General features: G+C 39.9%; 1 protein-coding gene across 1 annotated transcript; it reads right to left on the bottom strand.

The window, feature by feature from the left end:
• Window positions 1-5,200: 5,200 nt before the first annotated feature.
• Window positions 5,201-16,411, bottom strand: tspan36 (tetraspanin 36). Its single transcript, XM_061671875.1, has 7 exons — window positions 16,245-16,411; window positions 11,484-11,675; window positions 11,327-11,401; window positions 10,004-10,099; window positions 9,711-9,860; window positions 9,540-9,623; window positions 5,201-6,741 (listed from the first exon to the last, which is right to left on the bottom strand). Exons 1-7 carry the CDS (start codon window positions 16,302-16,304, stop codon window positions 6,661-6,663), a joined length of 738 nt encoding a protein of 245 aa, XP_061527859.1. The 5' UTR covers window positions 16,305-16,411; the 3' UTR covers window positions 5,201-6,660.
• Between the last annotated feature and the right edge of the window lie 1,248 nt (window positions 16,412-17,659).

Genomic DNA, 17,659 nt, shown 5'->3' with positions numbered 1-17,659 from the left:
AGAGCACCGTGAAGAATGGAGAGAGAGAGAGAGAGAGAGAGAGAGGAGGGATCTCTATCAAGACACACATATGCACGTACGCACACACACTGCAGTTGATGAAGTACCCGTCTCTCATTTCATCTTTTCCCACAATTCCATCTGCTCAGTCTGGGAGTCCCAGCAGCAGCAGCATCATGTAGGCAAGGATGACCTCACTTAAACTTTCTCCTTCTTCTTGTCTTCATTCCATGGCCTATAAAACCTGCTAATGTTAATCAAGTACACACGCAACACAATTACGCAAACGCCTTAAATATAAAAATGTGGTTGGAAACATAAGTGGTGCAGTGACCCCCTACATTCAGCAGATGGCGCTGTTGTGAAAAAAGGTTGTTACAGTCTAGAATGCGGAAGTAGTGTGATTTAATCCATATCTAGTACGTATAGTGCTTCTTTTTGATGTCATTCATATTGTGTAATGTAATATTTTACATGTTATTATTTTTTGTTATCATTCATATTATGTTGTGTGTTTGATTTTTACTTATGCGCCTTCATGATCTGTGTTTTTTGTTCACTTTGTTTAGATGAGATATTGTAAGAGTTAAAAGGTCTTCAATTAAAGAGAACGAAACAACGAAATTTAGGACGATAAAACTGGTTGCAGCCATCATACTATATCATAGCAATCCGCAGATACAAGGGGATGTAGAAAGTCTCAGCATGTTATGAAGTGAGTGCGTATAGTGTGTAGACATCCACGTTGCCAAGAGATGAACGGTCTACAGATGGAATGTGGTGCGGAGGAAATTGTCAAACATGTTTGTGGATGTCTAGTGGATCACAGCAATTTTTCCACATACCACTAAACATCAAGGAATGGAGAACAAAAAGATCAAATACTGCTAAAATGTTCTACATTAATCGCACACATCGGTCTTAATATTCAGCATGCATTCTAAAATGAGTGTTAAATTATACATGCAGGGGAGGGGGCGGGGGCGAATGGGATACAATGTATAGCAGCCATGTTCTGATGTTTTGTTTTATCCCATTTTATTTATATTAAATATTCCAATAATTGTTCCCACTTTTGACACTGATATTTTAAGGAGTCCTATGGAGACATGTTCCGAAAATGTGATCAACCCTCTAGGGAACATGTCTGTTGTGAACGCGGTATATTATAAATAAACCTGAATTGAGAGTTGAGTCGGCATCTACGGATGAAACGTGGACGCAGGGCGGCTTTGGAGGACGTTGGTTGCCCCCCGTCGAGTCAAATTAAAATGTGTTTTTTTTTTTATTTTTTTATATTTATTTATTTATTTTACTATTATTATTATCCATCCATTTTCTGAGCCGCTTCTCCTCACTAGGGTCGCGGGCGTGCTGGAGCCTATCCCAGGTGTCATCGGGCAGGAGGCGGGGTACACCCTGAACTGGTTGCCAGCCAATCGCAGGGCACATAGAAACAAACAACCATTCACACTCACAGTCACGCCTACAGGCAATTTAGAGTCTCCAATTAATGCATGTTTTTGGGATGTGGGAGGAAAACGGGAGTGCCCGGAGAAAACCCACGCAGGCACGGGGAGAACATGCAAACTCCACACAGGCGGGGCCGGGGATTGAACCCGGGTCCTCAGAACTGTGAGGCTGACGCTCTAACCAGTCGTCCACCGTGCCGCCATTATTATTATTATTATTATTTTTATTTTTTTATTTTATTTATTTTTTTTTTTTTTGTCCTGTTCGGCTGTTAGGTCAAGCAGAATGGAAGATCTGTATCCCTTTTATGCCGGACCAGTTTTACTGTGTCACAGTGGCGTTTTTAAGCTTCCGCTGTGGTTTCTTAGTATTATAATTGAAGTTAATTGAGAATCAGAGTCGAACAGAACAGAATTTCTAGAGGGGAGAGAGAAACGAAGACAAAAGACAAAGCACTAATTGTAAACAGGATGAGAAAAGCAAGTCATTACATTATCTACAACAATGAAACATTAAATATGAGTGTTGCATGGGGCTGTAGTGCTACACCTTGTGAGGGAAGGACAGGACAAGCTAGAACAGGACAAGGAAAGGAGAAGAAGCATGCAGGACAAGGGTCGTGAACCCGGCTATACAACTGAAGTGTGATTAACTATATAAATTATAAAAGTCTATAGGACGAGAGTATGAGTGAGGGGACACACAAGCATATTAATGAGTTATGTGTCGCAATAAATGAGCGGCACCACACCCAGTGAAAGAGTCCCAGGGGTGTGTGCCTGCGGACACATGCAAGTGAATTGACACCGTTTTACATGCACAAAGGCTGACAGAAGTGTCCTGGAATTGCTGTGCCAGCACCGTGGAGGCTGAGGAACCCACCCAATCAATCGAGGGGCGGGATCGGGCCCACGGTTCCACACGAGAGCAGCCCGGTGGACGGGACACGTCCCACACCGAGGGACCCAGAGCAGTCCGCCGGCCCCACCGAGGCGCCTCAGCAACTGGCCACCCGGTGGGGGCCGCAGGGACCCAATGCCAGCCCCCCAGTTGATTAGGGACAGCAAGCAAGACGACAGCCGGGCGGGCTGGTCGTCACCCTGCTTTTGTACGCTAAACATATACTCAAAAGGGTTTTGCACTTTGTTAGTGGAAGGCGAACAAATATACTGAGGAACGTAAAATAAAATAAAACGAAATCTCATCATTTGGGGGAAGCCGGCGACCACACGAGTCACCGTTTTATTTAATTCGCCCTCGTATGTGGCCATCCAGTGTAACGTTGCGTTAAAACTTGTGACAGTACGAGATGGCAGAGATGAAAGGAGTTACGTCACACTCTTTTGTGACTGACTGGCTCCAAGTCAGGCTTTGATCATCCACAAACTCCAAAATAGAATAAGCAATGTGTCGCAATATTTTTCATTGGCAGTCGCTCATCATTTTGCCCGGAACTACGCGTCACTCAGCGGTGCCGTGTGCTGTGAGGCTGCCGTTCACACGGGCTAATGCTACTAATGCTAATGCTACTATAGAACCCTCACACAAAGGCACATAAAAAAAAAAAAGAAAACAGCACACATCAATGACCTACAATAGTGCTTCTTGTTTGCTGAAACTGTTTTTAACACTATCCACTAATCTATCGCTTGTACCAAAACAAACAAAAAAAAGAGCTTGTTATTGACTTACACACTGCACTTGCGAGAGTCTCTCGCTCGTTCTCTGTCTCTCACACACAATTATAAAAGCATTTTAAACAGGCAGACATTTTAGGTAAATTAAACGCATGGCGTAAGAACAATTGTAGCAAGTGAGTGTAAGATGCTGGGAAATAAATTCCCCCAGTCGCACTATGGACAGCTTCTAAGTTGTGTCATGCGCCATGTAGTTTTCAAACTGCTAGCAAGGTTTGAATGTAGCCTCACTCACTCTCCACCCATTTTGTGTGAAGAGAATGATCAGCAGGGTGGTAGATATGAATGCTTTGGGCCTTTTTAGAATAGTTCCTCTGAGGTTTTATTTGTTTGGGGTTTTTTTTTAGAACAGTATGGCGGACCAGACCAAATGATCTTACGGCCCATTTTTAAGGTCCACAGGCTATCAGTTGCCCACGCTTGACGCTGTGATTATCAAGCAAAGATGACGAACATGCAGCATGTAATGGAAACTAATACGGTTCTGACCAGAATAGCGCTGCTGATCTTTCACTCTTTGTTGTGTGTGTTTGCGGCGTATTTGTGCCTAATGAACACTAATGGCCTCTGACAAATGGAGCATCACAGTGTCTATTTACAGAAACACCAATGCACACATACATGTTGGCAACAGCACGTGCTCCGTGTGGTCATTACTTATGGCTCTGCCCTAAAAAGAGAGGCATGGGTGAAATTTAGGGGAGGTGGGGGCATTTGTAACTGTCATACTACTAAAAACAGAAATGCACAATAAAACGACGATAAAGTCAAACTACTCAGCCTTTGATGGCACCCCGACATGCAATGAAGAGTAAACAGGAAGGTGCTTGCGGAGCCATATTCATGGTATTAAATGCATGATTTACATTATGTAAATACATAATTGGTATACTGTATATGCTGCAGTGTAAGATTGTTTTTTTTTAGGGTCATGTAAGGTAAAAAAAACAAAACAAAAAAACAAGGACAGCAGTGATATGGAGGACCGTGCACCAGGGAGAATTAACAACGATTACGCAACAAATTCAGAGAAGCAAGATATTCCCACATCCATCCATTTCCTTTACCGCTTATCCTCACTCGGGTGGCGGGCATGCTCGAGCCTATCCCAGCTATCTTCGGGCAGGAGGCAGGGTACACCCTGAACCGGTCGCCAGCCAATTGCAGGGCACACAAAACAAACAACCATTCGCTCTCAGAATCACACCTACGGGTAATTTAGAGTTCCCTATCAATCTACCACGCATGTTTTTGGGATGTGGGAGGAAACCAGAGTGCCCGGGGAAAACCCACGCAGGCACATCTACAACCTTATTTAAAGGAATTGCTTAATTTTGTCAGCTTCAAGAAGGATTTGTGGCAAAGGCATTGTATTTTGTGCCAGCTTCTGAAATTCAAATATTTTGTCTGATCTGAAACACACATACTGGTCAAGTGTATATTTTCAATTGTTATGGGGACATGTTTTGAGAAATCATAGCATAAAAGTCAAGCCAACGCTGGCTACCTCTTAAATAACAGCATGCGACATGTAACAAGTTTTTTTTTCTTCTTAGTGCAAGCACTATGTAAGTTGATAAAAAAGGGAAATTTTGTGTAGTTTTTCCACTGTGCTAAGTTACCAAGCCATGTACTGTATATAAGTTAAAAAAAAAAAACTCCAGTCCATTTTAGAGTACTTTTTTTTGTACTTTTACTTCAATGAGGTGAACACACTACTTCTTTGTTACTGGTCTTTTTTAAAAAATATATAATAATTTAACAAAAGTATTTGTACTTCTAAGTACAGTGTGTGGGTACTTTTGCAAAATCATACTAAAACAGTAATGTGTGGTACTACTACTAGTAACACTAGTGCTACATGCATGGGCGCTATCTACTGGTACGCAAAAGAATCACTTCCCAAGTACAGTTCAGTTATATTTCACTTTTTAGTACATTTGCAGATAAACTCATTCATTGCCAATGACGGCTTTTGAAGTCAGATATCCATGTTAACTGGGAGGGCTGGTAATAAATGAGTCTAGCGGTTTGCTTTTAAACTTTTATTTGTGCACAATAATTTAACTTTTATGTGCAGTGCATTTTAATTGAAACATTAAGTGCAGTTTTTTTTCCAATATTGATAAACCGTCAACCACAAATACACAACTAACATATTTTACCATTTGCATGCATGTAACAAACAGCAATTGAGATGAGTGAGAGCACACAGGAGAGTGCAGTTAGGTGGACTACTTGAGCGACACAGACAAAACACATCTCAGATGGGGGGAAAAAAACGAGACATGTGATTTAAAAAAAAAAAAAAAAAAAAAAAAAAAAAGAAAAGCTGGCAGACAATAGACAAAAATAGATGAGGTGAAAAAGAGGATGGGGAAATCAGCTGTGAACACAGCCCGCAGGGAACTAAATCAAGCAGAAATGTAAATCAAGCTAAACACAATGACATGAAGATGTCATACCTGGCAATATGACAGTGAAATATTTACATCATTATAATTTCCTGTTCTATGGATGTGACATTTTTTCCCCATAGTTGGTGTTATTGCGTGGTGGCCTGTTTCCTAAAAGAAAAACACTCTTGTTGTATTACTGTCAAATTTCTCATTTCAGTTCTTCTCCATTTCATGTTGGTTTTTATCTTTATTTAGACACAATTGCACCACTTTCAGGATATTCTGGTCACTGCAGCCAATTTTTACCAGTCGAATTAAAGTGATTTGTTTTTTCAAAGCAGTGGCTTTAATAATATCATGTGACTTAACAGATAAGTTAATGTTAGACAAACAATATTTGTGTTTAATTAACATAATGCAATAATGTGGTAATGTTAATGATGATTCTGGTAATGTTAAAGATGACTCTGAATGTATTAGTGTTTTACTCTCTCCACCACACAAATACTAAAAATAACAAAATCCACACAGAACTGTTATAAAACAGCACCAATATAACAACCATGCTCCCACAACACAATAGAATGCATAAACACACAATACATTAAGGGTGTGATACAGCCAATTTCATATGAAATACTCACTTTATTATTTTAGAAAGACACTATAACCATGTGGACCTGTAACTACATTTAACAGATAACTCACCTAAAAAAATAACATCCTCGTTAAAACAAAGCTAATGTAGATTAGTTAGTTTAATCAAATCAGCTATAAATATTGCAACTAGACATAAGGCCTTAAATCCATCAGGGTGCATTCTAATGAAAAATTTGAGTAACAAAAGGAAAAACAACTTGAATCAATGTGTAGTGATTCAAAAAAAAATAAAAAATATCCTACGAGTGAGTTCAAAAAGGTGGCAAAAATGAGGAGGAAATACTCTCGGGATTATTGGGAAGTTCAGCCAAATGCAATAAAACGACATTCATGCTGGATACTCTCGCTTTTGATCCACCTGACAGTCTACAATGTATATGCCAAAACAGTAATTATTAACAGATATGAGGTGGTGAAGTGACAATTTTTGGTCAGGCGTAAAGAGGCTGGTAGCCGCTCCTCCGGCCACCGCTTTTACAGGCGATCACGCACACGCTCAGCATCCCGAAGAACTGCAAACAAAAGGGAAAAGTCAAGTGCTCTGCACATTTTTATATATTTACTGAGAGTTCAGGTTATGTGATGGGAGGTATGGTAACAACATTTAAACAGAAGAGTGACTTTCACCTTTCATTGAGTTTCAGCCAGTGAAAAGCAACTATATTTAACATTTTCCATCCATTTTCTAAGGCTTGTCTTCATTATAGTCATCAGTAATAATATTTTCAGGACATGATGTCATAGTATGCTAATAGCTTGACTTCTTTAGCTCTGAAACATGTCTTTATCGATATGCATTTAACACAGAGACTGATAAGAAACATTTGGAATTTTAGGGGCGGGATGGTGGGCTTGCAGTTAGCACGTGTGACTGACAGTGAAGAGGATCTGGGTTTGACTGTTGGCTCCTGTGTGGTGTTTTCATGTGCCCTCTGTGCTTGTGTGGATGTTCTCCAGATACTATGGTTTCCTTCCGCATTCAGGTACAGTATACTCAACTCAATGCAACTTTATTTCTATGGCACTTTCATAATAGCCGCAGCTGTATTAAAAAAAAATAAAAACAAAGCGCTCCCCACAACTCATAGAATAGTATTTGTACACACTACATGTACTACATTGATACCTTTAAGGTAAAAATGTTATTTTATTTGCACAAAAATAAAATTAATAAATAAATAAGTCAGTGAGGCTGACAAAATTACGATTTTTTTCTCCCCCAACCTCTCGAGTGGCACAAATAGGGTGTGTCATGGCAGCGTAAATATAAGGGGGAAAAACGCATTGATTCGGATACCGTCAGATCGGAATCAGGCCTCTTCCAAATGTGGATAAAAATATGGTCTGTATCAGACTTCGGACAATGCGAGCACACCGGGAACGAGCAGTTTGGAGGCACCCCATCAATGCGAGCTTGACTTGACATCATCTAAATAAACAGGTTGGTGATGGATACACACCCATGTCTGCCAAAACACAAATATACTCGGCTTTACACGATCGGGATTTTTGGGGCCGATCAGCGAGTATAAAAAAACGATAACCGATCACCGATCCGGTCACAAGAGAGGAGGAATGTGTCCATTTAAATGACCTGTTCATTTACTGTATATACTTGTGTACTTAATTGCTCAAAAGAAAATATTAAAATAAATAATGTACTTCGCTCCTCTATTTATGCCAGTGAGGCAATAGTTTACAGACAGAACAAATGAATGGTCTTCTATTAGATGGCAGGAAGGAAATACAGTAATTAATGTATCCACTTTTTGTTGGTGTGCTGTGAGATTTTTCTATTGTAAAATATGTTCTTTGGCTCCATAAAGGTTGGAAATCACTGCTCTAGTCAGATCGTGTATTCTAATCAGTCAGGTCAAATCAACATTAGATGACAGAAATAATGTGTGCTAACTTATTGTAATTAAATTACTGTATTTTAAAATAAATTACTTCACCCACACCGAAACTTATATATATGATTCGACAGTACGGCGGTATGTTTACGTCCAACCGTTCGTGTTAGCAGTAGCTTGCTAGGCTACATAACATTTTATTGCCTGCTTGTGAGTCGTATCGTATTAAAAGTAAGTGAACATACCTCAAGCAAGACTTAAACGAACGTCCACTCCTGAGCGCCGGTGACCACCAACACACGTTTTTTCTCATTTGGTCTTATAATATCGTAGGCGCGCTCCACTCTTGTTGTCATCGCCACGGTAATGAGTGTAACCGGTCGCATTTGAGATGACAAGATAAAGCCCAATGATCGTAAAAAACAGGATGCGGTGGTATCGGAATACAAGATTTTATTGCAGTCATCTGACAGTGCAATCGCGAAAGAGCAAATTTGTCTTGTAGTTTCATCCGGTACGTGTTGCCTGTCTCAAACGTGTTGTTTGTCCCACACCGCCGCCGTTTTTTTAAAACAAATTTTGAAATAACTTCATTGGTGCGGCATGGTGGGCGACTGGTTACAGCGTCTGTCTCACAGTTCTGAGGACTGGGGTTCAATCCCAGCCCCGCCTGTGTGGAGTTTGCATGTTCTCCCCGTGCCTGCATGGGTTTTCTCCAGGTACTCCGGTTTCCTCCCACATCCCAAAAACATGAGTGGTAGGTTAATTGACAACTCTAAATTGCCCGTAGGTGTGAACGTGAGTGTGAATGGTTGTTTGTTTAAATGTGCCTGTGATTGGCTGGCAACCAGTTCAGGGTGTACCCCGCCTCCTGCCCGATGATAGCTGGGATAGGCTCCAGCACGCCCGCGACCCGAGTGAGGAGAAGCGGCTCAGAAAATGGATGGATGGATAACTGCAATGGCCGTCAGATATTTACAGTGCTACGTCGAAAGACACGCAACAAGGCTAAAAATAAACTAGGTTTTGGATTCAAATATACCGTGCATGCGGCGACGCGGAGTAAATGTCTTTTGCGGAGCAGATTAATGGCAAATTATGACAAAGCCCATCAGCCGATCAGCATAAAATGCTAAATATCGGCCAATACCGATCAGCCTCATAAAAATCAGTGTAAAGTCTAAAATATACACATTAAAAACACCCTCTGACAATTAAAGACGGTCTATATTACATTGGAGGTGTGACCATTATAAAGTAAATTAAACTGCAGATGTTGGCCAGTGCAATACGGAGGTTACTCTCATTGTCTCAATAGATGGTCCAAAAAAAATTGGATTCAAGCATCAAATTGGAACTGGGCACTTGGACCTGCAGTGTAAATCCACCATGTGTACGTTTTAATGTGTATGCCAGTCGCGGTGTTCCATTTTCAGAGCGTGCGGCCACATCGTTACCTTGATGATGGCGAAGCCCAGAATGACCAGCATGGCGTACTTCAGCACATCCTGTAGCAGGTGCTCCAGCTTGACTTCACAACCCTGAAAGGCACACAAACCCCATAGAGTACGTCGCGTTTCATTTCAACATTTGACTACAGTCAGTGAAGTCCAGCAATATTAGTTCACCTCTAAGTTGAGCAGGTTTAACTGCTCCAACCTGCCAGTGCACTGTGTGCTGACATTTTTACAGCACGACTCTGGCACCGTGGTGTTGTGGCTTTTATACCAGGTCGTGTTGTACCAGCTGGTGTAGTTCCACACGCCACAGCACTGCAACTGCACAAAGAACAATAAAATTAAAATATAATTTCCATGTTTCCCAAAACATGACCTGTTAGACGCAAGTCAAGCCCAATGAAAAAGGAACTGAAAACAAAAAGGTTGTGCAAAATGGAGGTGCAATACCGTCCAATGCCAACCTGAGTCTGCAGGTAATCCACACTCTTGGTCTCGGGGTCCTCACCGTCATACTTTGCATAGACGTTGTTCATAAAGTGCTCCAGATCTCCGTTTATCTGTACGCAAAAGTGAAAAATACTAAACATTTGAAAGAACATATGTGGTGATTTTGCAGTTCACGCAAGTGGGGCATTGCCCCACCAGAACCAGCAGATGTCACTGTGGTGAAACAAGTTATTTTTTGCAATTCAATTGCAAAATTAATGTTGATAAACAGATGTGTTTCATAATCCTTATTGTTCTGGTTTTAGAGGATTTCAAGGAACGTTTTTTCCGTGCAATCTTATTTGAACTTATAGATTCATGTTATATTTATTGCCTGTGTTGTAGTATACAAATCTATGTTAGCATACAAACTTTTATCATGTTAGAATTCTATAAACTGATGTTATTGATTAATTTGAGTTTTTTGCCCCAACAATTTTAGCAACTTTTTATAACCAGGTTGCAATATTTTTATTGGTTAGCATACTACCTATTAGTGTGTTGATATTTTATCAACTCTCATTGAAATTGGGCACAGGGTATGATGTAAAATCCTTATGGATCTGCCTCTGCGTTTTTCTCTACTCAGGTAGCCATCTTGCTAAATGTAAGCATACAAACTGTTAGTGATTTGCCGTAGCGCTTTCTCAACTCGAGTTTATATCGTGCTCTGTGTTAGCATATTAGCATTCTATAAATTCTCATTTTAAATAGTACCAGACTAGAGGGCAAGATATAACATTGTTATTGATCTGCTTTAGCAGTTTCTACTCAGGTTGCCATCTTGCTATACAGGTGCATCTCAATAAATTAGAATACTGTAAGAGAGTTTGTTGTGTTTCAGCATTGCAATTCCAAAAGTGAAATTCATAAATTATACAATTTCATTCAACAAGAAAATAATTTTCAGAAGGCCAATTCCGACCCATTTCCATATTAAAAGATTTTGTGCCGTTTCTTATGGAACATTCTAACTTGGAGATGGTAAAATGTGAGTTTTCATTAGCTGGAAGCTAAAAATCATCAAAATAATATACAAAATCCTAAAATAGTTTACTTTGTTAGTGAATTGAACTACAGAAATACATTAAGTTTTCTAACTATTTTTTTTTCAATGCACCTGTATGTTAGCACCGTATAAATTCACCTTTGAAATACTACCAGACTGCAAGGCATGATGTAAAATCTTTATCGATCTGCCTAAGCGCATTTTCTACTCGTGTTGCTACCTTGCTGGATGGAAGGATGAATACTTCAACTAAGAATTGTTAGCATACCAAATATTCGAAATGACTCACTTTGCCTTGGTAGATGAAGCTTAGCACCAAAACAGCCACTTCAGCTGCAAACACCACCATGATGATCAAAAAGAACTACATGAAGAAAGACAAACAACAATTCAGATCAGAATTACAGTGAAGTGTTGTTGATGCACATTCGGGGTGGGGCACTCACAAAGCTCAGGCCCACTTTGGATTCTCGCATGGTGGCGCAGCATCCCAGCAGGCCAAAGATGAACATGACCACGCTGATGCCGATGATGACCACGGCCGGGATGAGCATGTACTTGTCCTGGATGAAGTTCTCAAAGTTGCCGTAGCTGCGCAACACTTGGGCGCCAACGTAGGCCAGGCCAGCACCTGCAGCCTGGAAAACACAGACACATTTAGGATGAAAACTTTTTTCATTTTTATTTTTGGTAATTGATCGTTTTCTCCGGGCACTCCGGTTTCCTCCTATATCCCCAAAACATGCATTAATTGGAGACTCTAAATTGCCCGTAGGTGTGAATGTGAGTGCAAATGGTTGTTTGTTTCTGTGTGCCCTGCGATTGGCTGGCAACCAGTTCAGGGTGTACCCCGCCTCCTGCCCAATGACAGCTGGTATTGGCTCCAGCACGCCCGCGACCCTAGTGAGGAGAAGCGGCTCAGAAAATGGATGGATGGATGGATGGACTCTTGAGACTCCCCACCAGCTTCAGTCAGAGCAGGAGATATTATATTCAAACCGTGCAAACACAATCGTGCTTGCTGGTCAAGTTGCCCTGTGATTTTAACACATGGAGGCAGCACTTAATCACCAAGCCGCTGAAATAGACTCACGAATTAGTGTATTATGCGCACACAGCAGACATCACAATCCGGCAAAATCAGAATGTTTAATTTCACACTTGCTATCTAACGGAGAAGTAGCTAGCATTGGCCAATAGCTAATAGGGCAATAGGGCTGACTGGGCAGCAAACAGCAGGTAAACTTCTCAAGATGATGCAAAAAAAGGTCCGGATTGCTCTTGACAGTGGCTTTGGTTTACAGCTGATCATTTGCTAACAGCTCCTCAACATAAGGCAAAAGTCCCGAACCACCAGACCGGTACTGGTCAGTAGGCTATTTGATACGAGGCTGCACAGAGAGACTGAAGAAAAATTATGATGGAAATAAAAATTATATTTAGAGTCTGAAACAAGTTTTATTTTTCAAATCTGGCCTGTGGCTCTGTCCACACGGCAAACTGCTTGTCTTGGTCACGTGACACAGTGAGCCCACAAGCTAGCAAAAATGGGTAAAGAAAACAAACATCAAAAAGGCCAAACGATGACAGAAGAAGAAGAGCTGCATTTAAGAGACACTACAAGGTGATTGTTCAGGCTTGCAGGATTTTCTACAATGACAGTGCCCAAATCGACAATACAGAGTAAACTGAACATAAGTACCAGCGAAAAGTAAACCCCATTACCCCAAGAATTTACCTTTTTTTTTTTTTTTCCTGTGGAAGCTATCCTCATCTATTTGCTGAAAAACTCAACCATTTAGTTATTTTTCTGTTTGTAATGCTCCAAGATTCCACAAAATTCCACCAAAGCCCTGGCCAATCTTAGGAAAGGTTAAGCGATACATCTCAACTGCTGAGCTAACATCTTTTGGTGTCGAGGAGGAGCTAAGTTTAGCTCAGCTTGTTAGCAGAAGTTACGGAGCATCCACTTTTTTTTCAAAATCAAATAATCTGTAAGCCATTTATTTTTAAGAGAAATGTTGCGAGATGACTGAGATATAGTGTTTTAATATCATAATTTGGGCTTCACAAGGTATTTACAATTTCAACCATTAATATAGGCGATAAAAGCATTTCGGGGGGGCTAATTACTTGCTGTCTTTCACTATTGGAAGCAGAACTCGGTCCCTATAAACCACAATTCGTGAAACTTCACTGTATTTGTACAAAAACATTTTAAAAGGTCAATGTGAGGTAACATCAAGTGTGGCCATCAACTTGTCTCCAACACAATGGCGACAAACCAGCTGGTCAGAAGCAGCACAGAGGTTTGTTCTTGATATCATCTCCTGTGGTCTCATGTGAGCTTGTCTAGCGAGGAGCCGTTTAAGAGCATATCTCATCGTGACCTGCTTTTTTATTTTATTTATTTTTTTATTTCTTCAAACATGTGACTGACTTCTCTAAAAAATTACTGTGTCACATTGTGATTGTGTTCAGAGTATCTGTTAATCCATGAGAAAGACGCCACTGCAGTATTATTGTTTCTAGCCCCTCGATTGATTGCGTGGGGTCCTCAGCCTCCGTGGTGCAGGCACAGCAATTACAGGACACTTCTGTCAGTCTTGTGCATGCGAAACGGTGTCAATACACTTGCAAGTGTCCGCAGGCACACACCCCTGGGACTCTTTCGCTGGGTGTGGGGCCACTCACTTATTGCGACAAATCACTCATGAATATGCAAATTGATTGGTATCCCCTCACTCACACTCTCGCCTTTTAGAATTTATATAGTCAAGCCCACCACACTTCAGTTGTACAGCCAGGTTCACGACCCTTGTCCTGCATGCTTCTTCTCCTGTCCTTGTCCTGTTCTAGCTTGTCCTGTCCTTCCCTCACAGGGTGTAGCACTACAGCCGCATGAAACACTTTTATCTAATGCTTCTTTGTTGTAGATATGTTATGATTTACTTTTCTCATCCTGTTTACAATTAGAGCTTTGTGTCTTTTGTCTTCGTTTCTCTCTCCCCTCGAGAAACCTTTTTCTGTTCGACGGATCGATTCTGATTCTCAATAAACATCAATTATAATACTAAGAAAACACAGAAACAGCTTAAAAACTCCACTGTGACACAGTAAAACTGCTCCGGGATAAAAGGGATACAGATCCTCCATTCTGCTTGACCTAACAAAAAAGAGAGCGAAAGACAAAACACCTATATTCGGCACACCGCAATTCCCGTTTCACCTTTGTCCAGCCTTTTGTCAGTGGAGGAAAAAAAAAAGACTAACGTCTCTTTCATGTATTCCAAGAATGTATTGTCGATGCAGGCGATCACCTGTCTTTCCGCTGGGCCGCATGACTCATGTCTCTTAATCACGCCACAGTCACGGGGCGGCCATGGGCTCGCTCGCTCCCCCCAGGCTCGCCCCGTAATCTCCCCAAGAAAGTCTGATCTAATGCAGTGAAACGAGGCAGCAAATAAAAGAGGCTTTTTTGTGGGTGGGGGGGGGGAGTTTTTTTAAGAAGGAGTCACCAACTTGCTGGAATGTGGTGAAAGCGCCAGAATTTTATACGGGAGTGGCAGAAAAGTGGGATGTTTTTGGTGGGTTGCAACTTACTGTAGAGCAGTGAGTCAGGGGTGTGTTGTCCAACTTTCAATGAGATAGTTACTTTAAAAAAATAAAAAAAGCATGTTAACCTTAAATAACTTGTTTGGATCCACTCTGAGTTTTAGCATTGGGAGGAGAAACACAAACCACAATTTTATCAAGCATTATATTTCATAGTCAAAATTTATAGGCTTTTCCTCCTGAACTAATGTGGCATTATGCTTGCGTCCATATAAATTTACATTATATAGTTAAATGTATAATTGGAACATTAATACCAAGAATGAGCATATGACAAAATGTCACTGGTAAACTATGAAGAATATTTCTTGATTAATCTATAAATTTTAAAAATATTTTTATGTAATGGGAGAGTATTAGAATATTCTGAAAGTTATTTTTATGCAATTAATTATCAAATAATTACTTTTTTATTATTATGTGCCAATCTCTGAATGTTCTGATCTTGTTTATTTTTAGTTAACTAGCAAGTAATGACAATTTTTTTTAATGGGATGGGATCATTTCAGAACTTTATAAATTCGTGTTAATTTAATTATCAAACATTTTTTTCTTAGATTTTAAAAGAAATGGGATGATCTCTGGATGTTCTTAACTCCTGTTTTCATTTCTTTTCGTGGTCAATATATGTATAAATGACATAAATGACTGATGTAATTTATACATATATTTTAATGGGATGTCTCTTTATTCTATTCTTTAATCAACAATTTTTGTTTATTATATTAAAACGGATCATGGGAGAATTTGACTGTTCTGAATCCCTATTTAGAGGTCAATTTATCAATTTATTTTTTTAAAATTATAATTCATGGGAGAATCTGGTTGTTGAAAACTCCAGTTTTTTTATTTCATGGTAAATTCATCTTTTTTTTTTTTTTTTTTTTTTTTTAAATAATTTGAATGGGACGGGAGAACCTCTGAATGCTCTAAAATTTCGAGCATTCAGAGGTTTAGAGTCTAAATTCTCTTTTTTTATGGGTGGTCTATGTTCTGAGAAAAGAAAGAAAAAAAAGGGCAAGTAAACAGCGCGATGAAAACGGCGAGCGTGATTGTATTACAGCGATAAAACCACGACTGTGTTTTCCTGCGCAACCACGCAGATTGGGATTGGTTGAAATCTGGCTGCATTTAGCAAATCGAACACAAGTGAATGTTTACCGAGTGCAAAAACAACACACGTCGGAACGACAGTGAAAGTGGGTGAAAAGACGACATGTTGGAAGAAAGCAACCAGATGACCGATGACACTTGGACTAAACGTAATGTAAAAATACGTCATAATTCAACACGTTTGAATTATATATATATATATATATATATATATATATATATATATATATATAAGCGTAATTCCGACGCCCCAGTTTCCTAAAAATGAATAAACAAAGAAAAAGAGGAAATGTTGTTTTATGTACTTCCTTAAAGTGTGGCAAGCATGTCGATAAGAATGAGGTTTAACGTTCAACTAGCTTCAACGGGCCATGCTGTGATTTTGAGGAAGTTCACAGTGTTTATGAATAAATAAACACAATTTGATAACATAAAGGATATAAATATTTAAAAATAATAATAATAAATTCCTGTCTTACCCAGAAGACCAGGCTGAGGAAGAGGAGGACCGTCTTGGAGGTGATAATGCCGCAGTCCATGTCGTCGAGGCGGCGGTCAGGAGACTGAAGTGAAGTCGGCCGGGCGGCGGGTCTCGACGTCTCTCTTTTCTCTTCCCCCCCCTCCTCAGTCTGGTCACGAGGGATCTAAGAACTGTGACGTCTGTGACGCCACGCGGTCACATGGCCCGGAAGTGGCGGATGTGGTGGGGGCGGGGCACGCCACAGTATATTGCTGCAACGCTTCGTCGGAATCCTACTTCGACGATTGTGACCTTTGACAGAAAAAAAAAGATGTTTTTTTCCCCTGGTCTGTCACTGTTGTGTAATGCTACATTCGTCTGACTCTCATGCGGTGCCACGTGGGTTCAATTGCACTTTATTCCATTTTAGAGGTGGTAAAAGTACTCGCACTTGGTACTTAGTAAGACGCACCGACACTTGTGTACAAAAATGAATAAAGATGTTGGTGAAAGTAGTGTAGATTCGACTCGTTAAGTATAAGTGGACTGATCTATCCTTCATTTGCCAACAAATGGGACTATCAAACACAAGCAGTCATGATGATTCAGAAATGACAAGTATTAGCAACATTTCTGCTTGATAATTGTGTTTATCACCTCTTTTACAACTTTAATTAATAGTACATAAAAATAAAACTTTAAACCGATGAATTAACTGTTATAGTTGCGCTATTAATTCTTGCTACCAAAGTAGCAGCCGTGGCTAGCTAGCTTGGTATTCCTAGCGCTGCTATTTTGTTGAAGCTAGTCAAGTAAGGCTGTTAGCTGTTTTAACACTGCAACATCCCCCTTGAGCTAAAAGTACAGAAAATCGTGTAAAAAAAATAATCATCATAAAGACATAAGTAAAAGTAGAGGTACTGATTCAACTCATTGAGTCAAAATGTACAGATTCTGAATTCAGTACAAAAGTAAAATATCCAATAAATGTTTTGAGAACTTGGCACAAAATTAAAACTATACACACAAATGTTTCCTTCTTTAACTTGCAAAGTGCTCAATACTTAGAACAAAATCACTGCACACGCTATCAAAACATGTTTCTACAGCTTTGCTAACGTGAACTGATAAACAAAAATAATAAATTAGCTAATGATAAGAGAAAAAAATATATACCTTACTGTGTTTATTTCCACTAAAACAGAATTATTTCAGTGCCAGAAGCTAGTGGGGGGTTTTACTGACACAAAACGATATATTTTCATTCAGTTTGGGCTACTAACCGCTTTCTAAATGGAATACAAGGCATGTAAACCCAGCTTTTAGTGACCATTTTCTCACAGGTTTGTATAAAATGTTTGGTTTTGTTGTCTTTGAGTAATTTAGCGATACATACCAAAGCTATAAACAACAACAACACATAGTATATTGGGT

This window comes from Phycodurus eques, chromosome 3 (genome assembly GCF_024500275.1).
Source record: "Phycodurus eques isolate BA_2022a chromosome 3, UOR_Pequ_1.1, whole genome shotgun sequence".
In the NCBI taxonomy this organism is placed as follows: domain Eukaryota; kingdom Metazoa; phylum Chordata; class Actinopteri; order Syngnathiformes; family Syngnathidae; genus Phycodurus; species Phycodurus eques.
The sequence above is the reverse complement of the archived record's forward strand: the minus strand, read 5'-3'. Positions and strand labels throughout refer to the sequence as shown.

Excerpts from the sequence above, each read along its gene's own strand:
- tspan36 (XM_061671875.1), bottom strand. The coding sequence starts at position 16,304 with ATGGACTGCGGCATTATCACCTCCAAGACGGTCCTCCTCTTCCTCAGC. Across the intron at positions 9,624-9,710 it reads TAAACCTGCTCAACTTAGAG|GGTTGTGAAGTCAAGCTGGA; the intron begins GTGAACTAATAT and ends TGTGCCTTTCAG. Across the intron at positions 6,742-9,539 it reads TGGGCTTCGCCATCATCAAG|TTCTTCGGGATGCTGAGCGT; the intron begins GTAACGATGTGG and ends TTTTGTTTGCAG.